This window comes from Lontra canadensis, unplaced genomic scaffold (genome assembly GCF_010015895.1).
Source record: "Lontra canadensis isolate GAN:19392208 unplaced genomic scaffold, GSC_riverotter_1.0 scaffold61, whole genome shotgun sequence".
NCBI classification, from domain to species: Eukaryota; Metazoa; Chordata; class Mammalia; order Carnivora; family Mustelidae; genus Lontra; species Lontra canadensis.
In genome coordinates this window covers 9,488,682-9,504,204 of record NW_022631055.1, presented here as the reverse complement: position 1 = coordinate 9,504,204, position 15,523 = coordinate 9,488,682, and the positions used below count along the sequence as shown (strand labels likewise).

At 41.3% G+C, this 15,523-nt stretch overlaps 1 protein-coding gene across 2 annotated transcripts in view; it reads left to right on the top strand.

Annotated features, from left to right (window-relative positions):
* Window positions 1-15,523, top strand: part of VWA3B (von Willebrand factor A domain containing 3B) — a 209,078-nt gene that overhangs the window by 37,605 nt on the left and 155,950 nt on the right. For both annotated transcript variants that reach the window (XM_032877890.1, XM_032877889.1), the window contains exon 5: window positions 2,770-2,901. In XM_032877890.1, the coding sequence (XP_032733781.1) occupies window positions 2,770-2,901 (132 nt within the window). The remainder of the gene's footprint in view (window positions 1-2,769; window positions 2,902-15,523) is intronic.

The window sequence follows — 15,523 nt, the reverse complement described above, 5'->3', positions numbered from 1 at the left end:
CTGACAACTGGACTTTATCCTGTAGGTGAGACATGGAAGATCTGACAGGGAGGTGGTGTTCCCCTGACATATCAAAACACATCTGACCTGGGGCTCATTTCATTTGTTAAACCAGCCAGTCTGAGAAATCAATACTGGGTGCTAATGAAAAACAGCAGTTTAATGTGACATTTCCCCCAGCTGGTGTCAGAATTCTGTGAGCCTTCAAATTGCTACCTCATGACACATGGGAGATGGCCGGGCTTGTTGTGGCGGGGGTGGGGGGGACGTTTGGGTTGGAAGATTTGGTAGTTTGTCTGGATGTCTCTTTGAGGAACCATATCCTGCTTCTGTGCCCAGCAGATCTTGGCTGGCTTATACCTTGATGATCAAAATCCATGTGGCTTCCTCGTGGTTTTGTCTCCTCTGTGGTTTAGCTTGGAGCATCTCAAATTCACCGAGCTCTCTGAATACTGGAATTTCCTGTGCCTTGTCCTTTATCCTCTTACTCTTCAGTAGCTCTGTCTCCCTGGGTTACAACTGTCTAATATCCCAGCTCAGTCCCTTAGAAGTGTCCCTGATAAAAATGGCAGCGCTTCCTCTCTGCTTGTGGAATAATGAAACTCTGCATCCTAAGTTATGCTTTTTATTGCTCTCCAGTTTGTCCCATTTTGTTTTTAAAGCAAATCTAGTTAAATGGACAGTTTTGAGTTGTTTGGCTTTCTGAGTGCCAGCATAGGAATCTGCAGCTACCTAATTATAACAACTAAACCAGTGTATTGATAATCTAATTCCTGTCTGCCCATGGAGCATGCTATCACTTGCTGCCCCTTAAATACACTGTCCAGCTTCTGGTTTTTCGTTTGTCGGTGACCTGTGGCTCACTCCCTCTTCAGATGCTATTGACAAGTCTGGGGAAAATGGAAAGCCTTGACTCATTTGAAACTTTTAGAGAGGATTCTGCTACTTAACACCTCCGTGCTCCAGTAAGCAGCTGGAAGTCAGTTTTGCTTTTGCAGCAGCCGGAAGGCCTTGTGGGCTTTGCACCTGGCAGCAGATGCAGTATTTGGGGAGTTCCAGCATGGAGCTGGGCACCCATCATGTTTCACCCCTCGGGCTATCGATGGCTGTAGAGCCATGGTGGCCCTCCATCTCGGTCAGGGCTTGTCACTTGCTTCTTTATGAATACAACTTTTAATACTCTCTCTCTCCACCTGGCCAACTTCAGGAGAGCCAGATCCCCGGTGTCCCTTTACTTCTGCCCTGCCCTTCTTGACTACATTTGAAAGTCAGAAACTTTGACTATGGTCTGGCCTTGGTCTGTCCTGGTGGCTTAAGGTTAATCACCCTGGGTAGATGAGTCTCCGGGGGCAGCCCCCAGACCTGATGGTATTCTCTCAGTCTCTGTGGGTCTAGGGTCTCAGGCATCTGTGGACTATCATCATGTAGATGGGCTTTGTAAGTGCGATCTCCATAGCAGCAAGGGGGGGTGCATGCAGGGACCCTCTATAACCATCCATTCCTTTTCTAGGACAACTGTGCAGGGTGGCAGAGTTGGTAGAGTCACACCAACTTGGGTGTGACTCCCTGCTCTGACAGTCATTGACAGTGTGACCTTGGATGACTCATTCTGCCTCAGTTTCTGTATAGCTGTAGAAGGAGGACAAGAGTAGAATTTGCCTGAAGAGCTGTGGCAAAGAGAAAGAGACAGTGTTTAGAAAGGCCCAAGCACAATAGCAAGCACAAAGCAGGTACCCTCAAAGGTATTTATCATTGGACAGTTTGGACTAGCTTACTTTAATGATAACATTGTCCATGTTCTCTGAGCTGACTATATACAGCTTATGAAATTGAGTTAGTTGTTTAAGCTTTTTACTGGAAGGGAGTTTTTAAAACTAGAGAATATGTCTGCAAAATTCTTGTTATACAACCATACTAGAAACAACTCCGGAGCAGTGACTATCTGGTAGCCCATTGATGCCTTGAGTAGGACCAGGCCAGTGGCTGGGCCCATGGATGCCACTGAAAATGGGAGGTATTCTCGTGGCCTCTTAGAATTACCACTGGCCTCATGATGTTGTCAAGATACCACTGCAGGATCCCTTATATGGTACTTCTGTGGACATACCCATTTCCCTCCTGGTCCAACACCCTTCTTAATCTCTGGAAACTACCAATCTGTTAGGGTCTGGACCTCTTACCCATAGGATAAAATTTTATTGATTGATTGTGAGAATGAGATTAATATCTATATTAAGAAGCCATATCATTTTGAAAAAAATAGCATACAGCCAAACCTAACCCTTAATTGAGACAGTAGAAATCCAGAAAAGGAGGCCAAAGAATCATTTCTTACACTAGGGGAAAATAAAGACTGTGAAGGTGGTTTTCAGAGAAGTGGGGAATCTCAGCTTAATCAAGAGAGATTAGGAATTATTACTTTCATATACCACTGAATTTCCCTTCCTCTCCCTGGCTTTTATTAGGTGATTTTGAATAATTTTATTCTTTATCTTATTTGAGTATTATCAAGAATTCATCTTAAAATATTATGGCTCCTACAAATATTTACAAAGATTTATTACATCTTAAAATATGCATTTATGATTTTTTTCAGGTGACAGCACTTCCTTAAGGATTTCAGTTCTGATTCTCAGATTAGTAGGGAAAGTGGAAGTTGATGTTTGAAAATGTTCTAGAAACTTGGCTGGAGTGTAGTAGGCCTCTGGAACTACCAGAGAGTTCTTGGGCCTGCCGTAGCCACCCATTCACACTGTGTTTCTCCTCCAGGAGCTGGAGTCAGAGAGGACGTGTTTCTCATTTGGAGGGAGATAGGGGAAGCCTGCAGCACTTTGACTCAGATCCAGAGGCTGGTCACGGAGCCATCTGTGGCTCCGTCCGATGTGGCCACAGTAAACCATGGTGCGTACCATTTATGTTCGTAGTGTAAGAGTCATAACTGTTACCAGTTGGGGATGAAAGGATGTTTCCTGAGGAGTTTTTCCAGAGTTGTGCTGTTTGTATGTGTGTGTGTATGTGATGAGAGAGAGAGAGAGAGAGTGTGTGTGTGTGTGTGTGTGTGTGTGTGATTGTTCAAGAAAAACCAGCTGGACAGGCAAGTGGTAACTATTGCTAGGGAAAGACGCCTCAGTGTACAGCTGGGCTCAGTGTTGACTACAACGTGGACGAGTGGGGATTTGTAGCCAAGGAGCAGGGTGGGGTTGGTTGATGGAAAATTAGTAAGAGGAAACATCAGGGGTAAAGGGGATTCTTGCTAAACCTACCTGACAGGATTCTTGCTGAAGGGAGGTCAGGGTGACCAGATATCACCTGGGGGTGGTGGGCTATGAGGACTTAGATCAGATGTAGAGGGTGGGGGATTCTGGCTAAACTGACTTAGCAGGATTTTTGCTAAAATTGGGTGATCCAGAGAAAAACATGGGAATCCAAAGGTGGAGGCCTAGTTGAGAAGAGTATTCAAAGGGACCTGCGTTTGGAGTGAGAAAGTCCTGGTTGCAAATCCTAACTCCATCATTAGGCATTGACCCAAATTAATTCCTTTAATTTTTAGTTTATTCTTCTGCTAAGTAATTATATCCGTCTTGAGGGATTATTATAAAGATTAAGTAAAATAATATACACTTTGCACCAAGCAGGTATTTGATAAATGTTCGCTGACTCTTTTCCCTTTCACAGAGAGTATACGGATTCTCCTTTCCGAATTCTTTAGTGCCTCTGTGGGGCACTGGTTTCATTTAGGGCACCTCTGGCAATAATGGTGGTTAGCACTTACAGCACATCCCTTACACCGCAAGGCTCTTCACAGTATTCACTCATTTAACCCTTCCTACAATCTTATAAGATAGGTGCTACTGTTATCTCCATTTAGGTTAAGTAACTTACTCAAGGCCACGGAACTAGAAGTGGTGAAACCAGGATTCAAAACCTAGTTCCTCAGTAAAAGTACCCAAGTCTGGCTTTCACCCCAGACATTCTGATTGAATCCATAAAGTATGTGGTCTGGACATTGAGGGTTTTGAAAGCTCCCTAGGTGATCCTAATGTGCAGCAAAGTTTGGGAATCTTGGCCAGGCTCTATTGCCTCCTGGTACCCTGCCTATATTGCAGAGGTGTCAATGTAGGACGAGAGCAAGGAGCCAGACCAGCTAGGGCAGGGATGTGGTTGAAGGGGAGAAGTGGGGAGCAGACATGTGTAGAGAGGGAAGAGGAGGGTAAAGGCCTGGGCAGCCTTGCCCTGTGCAACCTGATAAATTCCTGGTGACGGTGAATCTTTCCTGTGACTGGCTGTCCAGCTGTGGGTCTAGCGCAGCACAGCTGCAGTTGCTTTGCCAGTGCCAGCTCTCTGGGGTCCCCAAGGAGGGGCCTATCAGGCTTGTCCAGAGGGGCTGCTCATTGGTAGTGACACCGTACTCAGTGTGAACCAAAAGCGTCCTCTGTCATCCTGAGAGAATGAAAATGAAGCGGGGGCTTGAGATAAAGTCAGCATCCATGCTACACAAGAGAGTGGTGATCCTGCTACTCAGGTGTGTTGGGGGTAGTACAGTGGACTGAATTGTTCCCCCAAAGTTCATGTGTTGAAACTCTAACCCCAAATGTGATTGTATGAGGAGATAGGGCCTTTAAGAGGGATAGTTAAGGTTAAATGAGATCATAAGGGCGGAGCCCTAATCAAGTACAACTAGTACTTGATTAGGAGAGGAGAAGGAGGAGACGCCAGAGACCTATCTCTTTCCACACATGCACAGAGGAAAAGTTATAGGAGGATACAGTAGGAAGATGACCATCTACAAGCCAGAAAGAGATGCTTCACCAGAAACCAATCCTGAGGGCAACTTGATCTTGGATTTTCAGTCTCCAGAACTGTGAGAAAATGAATTTATGTTGTTTAAGCCACCCAGTCTATGGTATTTTGTTGTGGTAGTACAAGTAGACTAAAATAGGGGGTATTTAAACTTGGGGTAGTTAGTCTTGAGGATTAAAAGAGGATTTTTAGATACTCTTCCTAAAAGAAACAGAAAAGCAGTTGACCTCAGTAATTAATAGAAAGACAGATCACAGTCCCTTTATTTCAAGTCTAATATACACACACACATACCCAAAACTAAAAACTACACATTTTCAAAAGATGCTTCAAGTGTACTATTTCTATTTAAAAAGGAAAATTTGGGGGTGCCTGGGTGGCTCAGTGGGTTAAAGCCTCTGCCTTTGTCTCAGGTCATGATCTCAGGGTCCTGGGATTGAGCCCGGCATTGGTTCTCTGCTCAGCGGGGAGCCTGCTCCCCCACCACTCCGCCTGCCTCTCTGCCTACTTGTGATCTCTGTCAAATAAATAAATAAAATCTTTAAAAAATTTTTTTAAATTAAAAAAATAAAAAGGAAAATTTGGTCTGGACCTTTCCACTCTTGGATACTCATTGAAACTTCTGTAACCTTGCTTTGGCCCTTGAGACCATGTTTGGAGTGTCTGATCTGCTCCTGTTGCCACCTATAGCACAGCATTATTGAGACAAAGGAGGATCTGCTTTCTCTGAAGGCATAGCCGTTCCCTAACTTTTAATGCTCAAGGCCTGCTAGGTCAAAGAAGATAGCATAGCCATCTGGAGGCGGGTGGGTTAGAATGGAGGAGGTCAGATGGGCTGCCATTGAATGTGAAACCTTCATGTGAATTAGACAAAGTCTCTCCTATACTGTTAATTTAAATAAGGGCATGATATATTGAAGATGTTTGCTATATACCTAAAGTAACTACTAAATGACAAAACAGGCCAATAAAGGAGATAAAATGAAACTAAAAATACTCAATCCGAGATCTGTCAGGAGGGGAAAAGAGAGCCAAGAACAAACAGGGCCAATAGAAAACAAATGGCAAGATGATAAATAGAAATGTAACCATACATACATCAAGATGTATCAATTTGTACACTTTACATGTGCCTGGTTTACTCTATGTCAGTTATACCTCGGTGCAGGTGTTAATAAAGTAGAAGAGGATGTGGATCACTCCTGAGATGCTGAGCTGTTCAGAGATATTGGTGTTAATGCATCTGAGCATTCTGTGTTCTTGTGTGTGTGAGTGTGCCGGGTATGACTTTAAGATGAAAAGATGGCTTTTCTCACAAAACATTCAAGAATTTGTCCACATTAGAGAGACTTGACCCTTCTTTGGCTGATGCTGCAGCTCATCATTTTAGGAGCTCCTCATTTGTAATAACCTTCACAGCCATTTTTTCTCACTGGAGATAATAAGTCTAATCATGTTGTATAGTCATGCCAAGACTGGACTCTCAATATTTGGTTGGTTCAAAATATCAAACTCGATGTCAAACAACAGGAAGGGGCTAGAGGCACACTGAAGCCCTACAGGAAATTCCAACGGAACACATGGAGAGCGAGGCAATGCTTCTTTTTATTATCATTGTATTAAACCACCAGACAGATGTCTCTGTTGTCATAACTTGTGGTGAAGTACCCAGATTTAGGATTAGAAAGATAGTAATCCTCGCTCTGCCCACTCCTGTGTGACTCTTGGCAAGACATTTATTATCCATGCCTCAGTTTCCTTATTTGCAAAATTAGGGTGACAATGATAATACCTACTCCACAGGGCTATTGGGAAACTTAAATGAGGAAATACATGTAAAACATTTAGAGCTGTGCTATCACACAGTTAAAGTGTAATGATGTCTATGAAAAAGTTAATCCATTTAGTTTTTTTCTTTCATTTATTGAGTGCTTACAATATGTAGTTCTGTGCTAGATGATGAGTATCATGGTAAGTAAAATAGATATGGAATGGGTGCTCATAAAGCAACACCTTGTACTATTTCTTGCTTGGTGAGATCTGCACATCAAAGTATAATTACCAACTTGAATAGTGTGACTAAGGAAAAGTGTGTGCTCTTGGGCTATTTATTTTCTGGGGTCAAGGAATGCTTTCCTGAGGAAATGTTACTGGAACTGATATCTGAGGGTTGAGGAGTCAAGTTATTGAGGTGAAGAGGTAGAAATAAGGGGAAAGTCTATAAGTAGGCAACAGAATGGCACTTGCAAAGGTCCTGAGCCAAGGAGTATGGCACTTTAGAAGCATTGGAAAAGATGAGTATGGATAGAACTCAGAGATCAAGTTAGTAATTGGCCTTTGATGAGTCTAGAGAGGTATGCAAGCACTAGATCATGCTGGGTCTGTAGGTCATGTGAGATGTCAGTCCTTAATTTAAGGCCAGGGAGAAACCACTGGAAGATTTTAAGCCAGAAAATGATAAAATCAGATTTGCATTTAGAAAAAAAAAATCACTTTGAAAAAAAATCACTTTGGCTACTGGGTGGGAAACAGATTAAAAGAAGGAGGCCAAGTGAGGTTGAAGGAAGGGAGTTGAGATGTATAAGTGAGAGGTGATAAGTGGGCAGATCTGAGGGAAGATTCAGATATTGAACTTGGCAGGACTTGGTGGTATGGAAGTTATAGGTGTCAAAGCTAAGCTCCTAGGTGGATACCATGCTGGAAGAGAACCAGGTTTGGGTGTAAACATGATGAGGCTTGTTTCCATCTATTAAGACTGAAGCACTCTAGAGAGACCAAACAGAGAAGCAGGAGAAGCAATTGACTCTACAAATCTGCAGTTCACATAGCTGTGAGTGACACACTATTGGATGAAACAGGCATTCTTGGTGTAAAGACCTGGGCCCATCAAGTGAGAATGCCATGTTTCTGAATCTTTTATTCCAAGAACTTTGGATTCTGATATATATAGAGAAGAACATATACGAATTCTCTGTTCTGTACCAGTAATGCCCAATCAATGTAGTAGATGAGTACTATTTTACCAACATGATGACTTAAGATCTGAAAGCAAAGCAGACTAATTTCCAGAGCCCTTGTACATATTTACTTTCTCAAGAATCTGTTTCCCTTTTGTTCAAATAGGACGTGCAGGATGCGATCTGGGGCAGGGCACAGCTGGTTTCTTATGTAACCAGAAGCAAATCTAACACTTGTCAAAGTGCTCACACTTCTGGCAAGGCAAAAGAGAAAATAATATTTCTTCTCAGAACTGAATTTTTTCCAGCATGCTTTTACACCTCTAATGCTCTTTATAGTTAAATGAATGGTTGATAGGGCTGATTAATAAACAGCAGGTAATATTGCTAAAAGGGCCAGGATTTTGTCGAACTAAAATATGCATTTTCTTATAGGTAGTAACCCTGTATTTTTCACATTAAAAAAAGAAACAGAAAAACATTTTAAGAATATCACGTAATGCTTCCACAAGTCAGAGTTAAGATGCCACTGAAAAACTTCCCCCAAAATGTGGGAGAAGAATTAGTTCATTAGAATCCTGTACTTGTGATGCATTAAATTTAGGAAGGATGGATATTGGAATGTAACACAAACTATGTTGAAATGTCATAGCTAGAATCATGTTATTAAAAAGTGACTGTGGTAAATGAAAATGAAAGTTCAACTTACCAAGATTTGTAGGATGCTGTGAAAATAGTGTTTAGAGAGAAATTTATAACATTGAATGCATAAATTAGAAAAGATGATATGTCTAAAATCAATAAGCTTCCACCTTAGGAAACTAGAAAAAGAAGAGCAAATTGAATCTAAAATACCCAGAAGAAAAAAAAAACAATAAAAATCAGAGCAAAAATCAATGAAGTTGAGTGGAGGAGTCAAGATGGCGGAGAAGTAGCAGGCTGAGACTACTTCAGGTAGCGGGAGATCAGCTAGATAGCTTATCTAAAGATTGCAAACACCTACAAATCCAACGGAAGATCGAAGAGAAGAAGAACAGCAATTCTAGAAACAGAAAATCAACCACTTTCTGAAACATAGAACTGGCGGAGAAGTGAATCCAAAGCGACGGGAAGATAGACTGCGGGGGGAGGGGCCGGCTCCCGGCAAGCGGCGGAGCAACAGAGCACAAAATCAGGACTTTTAAAAGTCTGTTCCGCTGAGGGACATCGCTCCAGAGACTTAACCGGGGTGAAGCCCACGCGGAGTCAGCGTGGCCTCAGGTCCCGCAGGGTCACAGAAGGACCGGGGGTGTCTGAGTGTCGCAGAGCTTACAGGTATTAGAACAGGGAAGCCGGCTACAGAGAGCCGAGGAGTGAGCTCTAAGCTCGGGGTTACCTTGAACCGGTTGCAGGCTCGGTCAGCTTGGAGCGCGGCCGGAGGCAGGGTGACGGGAGTAATTGTGCGCTATTCTCCGAGGGCGCACTGAGGAGTGGGGTTCCGGGCTCTCGGCTCCTCCGGGCCAGAGACTGGGAGGCCGCCATCTTCATTCCCATCCTCCGGAACTCTACGGAAAGCGCTCAGGGAACAAAAGCTCCCTAAAGCAAACCCGAGCGGATTACTCAGCCTGGCCCCTGGTAAGGGCGGTTCAACTCCGCCTGGGGCAAATACACTTGAGAATCACTACAACAGGCCCCTCCCCCAGAAGATCAACAAGAAACCCAGCCGGGACCAAGTTCACCTACCAAGGAGTGCAGTTTCAATACCAAGGAGAGCAGCAGAATTCCAGAGGAGGAGAAAGCAAAGCACGGAACTCATGGCTTTCTCCCCATGATTCTTTAGCCTTGCAGTTAATTTAATTTTTTTTTCAATTTTTTTTTCTCTTCTTCTGCTAATTTTTTTTAACTTTTACCCTTTTCTTTTTTAACGTTTTTTAACTAGTTTATCTAATATATATATATTTTTTTCCTTTTTATATTTTTTCTTTATTGGTTTTCTTTTTTTTTTTTTTTTTCTTTCTGAAGCTTTTTATCCCCTTTCTCCCCCCTCACGATTTGGGATCTCTTCTGATTTGGCTAAAGCATATTTTCCTGGGGTTGTTGCCACCCTTTTAGTATTTTATTTGCTCCGTCATATACTCTTATCTGGACAAAATGACAAGGCGGAAAAATTCACCACAAAAAAAAAGAGCAAGAGGTAGTACCAAAGGCTAGGGACCTAATCAATACAGACATTGGTAATATGTCAGATCTAGAGTTCAGAATGACGATTCTCAAGGTTCTAGCCGGGCTCGAAAAAGGCATGGAAGATATTAGAGAAACCCTCTTGGGAGATATAAAAGCCCTTTCTGGAGAAATAAAAGAACTAAAATCTAACCAAGTTGAAATCAAAAAAGCTATTAATGAGGTGCAATAAAAAATGGAGGCTCTCACTGCTAGGATAAATGAGGCAGAAGAAAGAATTAGTGATATAGAAGACGAAATGACAGAGAATAAAGAAGCCAAGCAAAAGAGGGACAAACAGCTACTGGACCACGAGGGGAGAATTCGAGAGATAAGTGACACCATAAGACGAAACAACATTAGAATAATTGGGATTCCAGAAGAAGAAGAAATCCAGAAAAATTGGATTCCAGAAGAAGAGAGGGGAGCAGAAGGTATATTGGAGAGAATTATTGGAGAGAATTTCCCTAATATGGCAAAGGGAACAAGCATCAAAATCCAGAAGGTGCAGAGAACCCCCCTCAAAATCAATAAGGATAGGTCCACACCCCGTCACCTAATAGTAAAATTTACAAGTCTTAGTGACAAAGAGAAAATCCTGAAAGCAGCCTGGGAAAAGAAGTCTGTAACATACAATGGTAAAAATATTAGATTGGCAGCAGACTTATCCACAGAGACCTGGCAGGCCAGAAAGAGCTGGCATGATATATTCAGAGTACTAAACGAGAAAAACATGCAGCCAAGAATACTATATCCAGCTAGGCTATCATTGAAAATAGAAGGAGAGATTAAAAGCTTCCAGGACAAACAAAAACTAAAAGAATTTGCAAACACCAAACCAGCTCTACAGGAAATATTGAAAGGGGTCCTCTAAGCAAAGAGAGAGCCTAAAAGTAGTAGATCAGAAAGGAACAGAAACAATATACAATAACAGTCACCTTACAGGCAATACAATGGCACTAAATTCATATCTCTCAATAGTTACCCTGAATGTTAATGGGCTAAATGCCCCAATCAAAAGACACAGGGTATCAGAATGGATAAAAAAAAAAAAAAACCATCTATATGTTGCCTACAAGAAACTCATTTTAAACCGGAAGACACCTCCAGATTTAAAGTGAGGGGGTGGAAAAGAATTTACCATGCTAATGGATATCAGAAGAAAGCAGGAGTGGCAATCCTTATATCAGATCAATTAGATTTTAAGCCAAAGACTATAATAAGAGATGAAGAAGGACACTATATCATACTCAAAGGATCTGTCCAACAAGAAGATCTAACAATTGTCAATATCTATGCCCCTAACATGGGAGCAGCCAACTATATAAACCAATTAATAACAAAATCAAAGAAACACATTGACAATAATACAATAATAGTAGGGGACTTTAACACTTCCCTCACTGAAATGGACAGATCATCCAAGCAGAAGATCAACAAGGAGATAAAGGCCTTAAATGACACACTGGACCAGATGGACATCACAGATATATTCAGAACATTTCATCCCAAAGCAACAGAATACACATTCTTTTCTAGTGCACATGGAACGTTCTCCAGAATAGATCACATCCTCAGTCCTAAATCAGGTCTCAACCGGTATCAAAAGAATGGGATCATTCCCTGCATATTTTCAGACCACAATGCTCTGAAGCTAGAACTCAATCACAAGAGGAAATTTGGAAAGAACCCAAATACATGGAGACTAAACAGCATCCTTCTAAGGAATGAATGGGTCAACCAGGAAATTTAAGAAGAATTGAAAAATTTATGGAAACAAATGATAATGAAAACACAATGGTTCAAAATCTGTGGGACACAGAAAGGCAGTCCTGAGAGGAAAATATATAGCGGTACAAGCCTTTCTCGAGAAACAAGAAAGGTCTCAGGTACACAACCTAACCCTACACCTAAAGGAGCTGGAGAAAGAACAAGAAGGAAACCCTAAACCCAGCAGGAGAAGAGAAATCATAAAGATCAGAGCAGAAATCAATGAAATAGAAACCAGAAAAACAATAGAACAAATCAACGAAACTAAGAGCTGGTTCATTGAAAGAATTAATAAGATTGATAAACCCCTGGCCAGACTTATCAAAAAGAAAAGAGAAAGGACCCAAATAAATAAAATCATGAATGAAAGAGGAGAGATCCCAACTAACACCAAAGAAATACAGACAATTATAAGAACATACTATGAGCAGCTCTACGCCAACAAATTTGACAATCTGGAAGAAATGGATGCATTCCTAGAGACATATAAACTACCACAACTGAATCAGGAAGAAATAGAAAGCCTGAACAGACCCATAACCAGTAAGGAGATTGAAACAGTCATCAAAAATCTCAAACAAAAGCCCAGGGCCAGACGGCTTCCCGGGGGAATTCTACCAAACATTTAAAGAAGAACTAATTCCTATTCTCCTGAAACTGTTCCAAAAAGTAGAAATGGAAGGAAAACTTCCAAACTCATTTTATGAGGCCAGCATCACCTTGATCCCCAAACCAGACAAGGATCCCATCAAAAAAGAGAACTACAGACCAATATCCTTGATGAACACAGATGCAAAAATTCTCACCAAAATACTAGCCAATAGGATTCAACAGTACATTAAAAGGATTATTCACCACGACGAAGTGGGATTTATTCCAGGGCTGCAAGCTTGGTTCAACATCCGCAAATCAATCGATGTGATACAACACATTAATAAAAGAAAGAACAAGAACGATATGATATTCTCCATAGATGCTGAAAAAGCATTTGACAAAGTATAGCATCCCTTCCTGATCAAAACTCGTCAAAGTGTAGGGATAGAGGGCACATACCTCAATATTATCAAAGCCATCTATGAAAAACCCATCGCAAATATCATTCTCAATGGAGAAAAACTGAAAGCTTTTCTGCTAACGTCAGGAACACGGCAGGGATGTCCGTTATCACCACTGCTCTTCAACATAGTACTAGAAGTCCTAGCCTCAGCAATCAGACAACAAAAGGAAATTAAAGCATCCAAATCGGCAAAGAAGAAGTCAAACTATCACTCTTCGCAGATGATATGATACTATATGTGGAAAACCCAAAGGACTCCACTCCAAAACTGCTAGAACTAGTACAGGAATTCAGTAAGGTGTCAGGATATAAAATCAATGCACAGAAATCAGTTGCATTTCTCTACACCACCAACAAGATAGAAGAAAGAGAAATTAAGGAGTCAATCCCATTTACAATTGCACCCAAAACTACAAGATACCTAGGAATAAACCTAACCAAAGAGACTAAGAATCTATACACAGAAAACTATAAAGTAGTCATGAAAGAAATTGAAGAAGACACAAAGAAATGGAAAAATGTTCCATGCTCCTGGATTGGAAGAATAAATATTGTGAAATGTCTATGCTACCGAAAGCAGTCTACACATTTAATGCAATTCCTCTCAAAGTACCATCCATTTTTTTCAAAGAAATGGAACAAATAATCCTAAAATTTATATGGAACCAGAAAAGACCTCGAATAGCCAAAGGAATATTGAAAAAGAAAGCCAAAGTTGGTGGCATCACAATTCCGGACTTCAAGCTCTACTACAAAGCTGTCATCATCAAGACAGCATGGTACTGGCACAAAAACAGACACATAGATCAATGGAACAGAATAGAGAGCCCAGAAATAGACCCTCAACTCTATGGTCAACTAATCTTCGACAAAGCAGGAAAGAATGTCCAATGGCAAAAAGACAGCCTCTTCAATAAATGGTGTTGGGAAAATTGGATAGCCACATGCAGAAAAATGAAATTGGACCATTTCCTTACACCACACACGAAAATAGACTCAAAATGGATGAAGGACCTCAATGTGAGAAAGGAATCCATCAAAATCCTTGAGGAGAACACAGGCAGCAACCTCTTCGACCTCAGCCGCAGCAACATCTTCCTAGGAACATCGCCAAAGGCAAGGGAAGCAAGGGCAAAAATGAACTATTGGGATTTTATCAAGATCAAAAGCTTTTGCACAGCAAAGGAAACAGTGAACAAAACCAAAAGACAACTGACAGAATGGGAGAAGATATTTGCAAATGACATATCAGATAAAGGGCTAGTGTCCAAAATCTATAAAGAACTTAGCAAACTCAACACCCAAAGAACAAATAATCCAATCAAGAAATGGGCAGAAAGACATGAACAGACATTTCTGCAACGAAGACATCCAGATGGCCAACAGAAACATGAAAAAGTGCTCCATATCACTTGGCATCAGGGAAATACAAATCAAAACCACAATGAAATATTACCTCACACCAGTCAGAATGGCTAAAATGAACAAGTCACGAAATGACAGATGCTGGCGAGGATGCGGAGAAAGGGGAACCCTCCTACACTGTTGGTGGGAATGCAAGCTGGTGCAACCACTCTGGAAAACAGCATGGAGGTTCCTCAAAATGTTGAAAATAGAACTACCCTATAACCCAGCAATTGCACTGCTGGGTATTCACCCTAAAGATAAAAACGTATTGATACGAAGGGGCACGTGTACCCGAATGTTTATAGCAGCAATGTCTACAATAGTCAAACTATGGAAAGAACCTAGATGTCCATCAACAGACGAATGGATAAAGAAGAAGTGGTATATATACACAATGGAATACTATGCAGCCATCAAAAGAAATGAAATCTTATCATTTGCGACGACGTGGATGAAACTAGAGGGTATCATGCTTAGCGAAATAAGCCAATTGGAGAAAGATAACTATCATATCTTCTCTCTGATATGAGGGAGAGGAGATGCAACATGGGCGGTTAGGGGGGTAGGAGAAGAGTAAATGAAACAAGATGGGATTGGAAGGGAGACAAACCATAAGTGACTCTTAATCTCACAAAACAAACTGAGGGTTGATGGGGGGAGGGGAATTGGGAGGCGGGGATCGGGTTATGGACATTGGGGAGGGTACGTGCTGTGGTGAGTGCTGTGAAGTATCTAAACCTGGTGATTCACAGACCTGTACCCCTGGGATAAAAATATATGTTTATAAAAAATAAAATTTAAAAAAAATCAATGAAGTTGAAAAAAATCCTTGGAGAAAATCCAACAAAATCAAAAGCTGGTTCTTTGAAAAGACATTAAGCCTCTAGCTAGGCTGACTAAGAAAAAAAGAACACACAAGTTACAAATATCAAAAATTAAAGAGGAGACCTCATCAGAGATCCCATGGATATTGAAAGGATAATAAAGGAATACTCTGAAAATTTTATGCCCACAGATTTGACTGGGTTACTGGCTAAAATGGGTCAATTCCATGAAAGACACAATCTGTCATAACTTCCACAAGAAGAAACAGACCGTTTGAATAGGCTGATATCTGTTAAAGAAATTGAATCAAAATTAATAACCTTTCACAACAGAAAGGACAACGCTCAAAAAGGGAATTGTGAAAGCCACTAGACAGATGTGACTCAAGGGATCCTCAATAAAATGAACAGCTGATTTTAAATCAGATGTTATGGAGGTCAGAAGCAGTGGGATGAAGTATTCAAAGTGGTGAAAGGAAAAGATTGTCAACCAGCAATAGTATATCTGG